Below are 729 nucleotides of genomic sequence, written 5' to 3'. Positions count from 1 at the left end.
AAACACGTGTACATCATATGTTTGAGCGTGGAATCGGAAAAGAATAAAGTAATTTGGACCAACTGCTCAGATCGAGCATATCAAAATCTTGCCACAAGATATTGTCCTGATAGATTATGTGTCCTTCCCAGAAATAAGTCATGTTACTGTATTTTACCGATTTCCACGTCTGCGCAAGAAGAAAATCTATTGTCACTGCCTCTCATTGAATGTATCATTAAAAATTTTGTATTATATATAATTACATTATAAACAATTTTTTTTATAAATTATTGCATAAAACAAATCAAATAAACGTAACATATACATGTACTATGTGTGTTTTTTTATTTTCTCAAGTAATTGTAAGATTGACTCACCATTTCGTTGTGCTTTATCCAAGCCAGTACCATCGTGTTCATTTGCACCTGAGCGTATTTCTTTGCCTTGCGTATGTAAAAATTTGTCAATAACGTGCGACTGTTTAGCCGATTGAGGTATCCTTTCAACAAATAATAACGGGGCTTTACACAGCCCGAGATGTTCATTATTTCGTCCAGAATTTTAATTAGTTCGTTTATATTTGTTAGCACTGATTTTATAATACTCCCTTTCTTCATATTCAGACAATGCATAAAAAGAATTAAATGGCATTCCAGAACCTGCGAGCGATTTATTTCATTAAATTATTACAAATAATCCTAACGCGTAGTTTAATTATGTATTCTTAAGTTGCCGGCGCCTCGGCAT

General features: G+C 33.1%; 1 protein-coding gene across 1 annotated transcript in view; it reads right to left on the bottom strand.

Annotated features, from left to right (window-relative positions):
* The window catches only part of LOC105364869 (adenylate cyclase type 10), a 17647-nt gene continuing 16918 nt past the window's right edge, over nt 1-729 (bottom strand). The window contains 2 exon segments of the mRNA XM_011502899.1: nt 1-169; nt 360-641. Of these exon segments, the coding sequence (XP_011501201.1) occupies nt 14-169; nt 360-641 (438 nt within the window). The 3' untranslated portion in view covers nt 1-13.

This window comes from Ceratosolen solmsi, unplaced genomic scaffold, assembly GCF_000503995.2.
Source record: "Ceratosolen solmsi marchali unplaced genomic scaffold, CerSol_1.0 scaffold15, whole genome shotgun sequence".
NCBI lineage: Eukaryota > Metazoa > Arthropoda > Insecta > Hymenoptera > Agaonidae > Ceratosolen > Ceratosolen solmsi.
The sequence above is the reverse complement of the archived record's forward strand: the minus strand, read 5'-3'. Positions and strand labels throughout refer to the sequence as shown.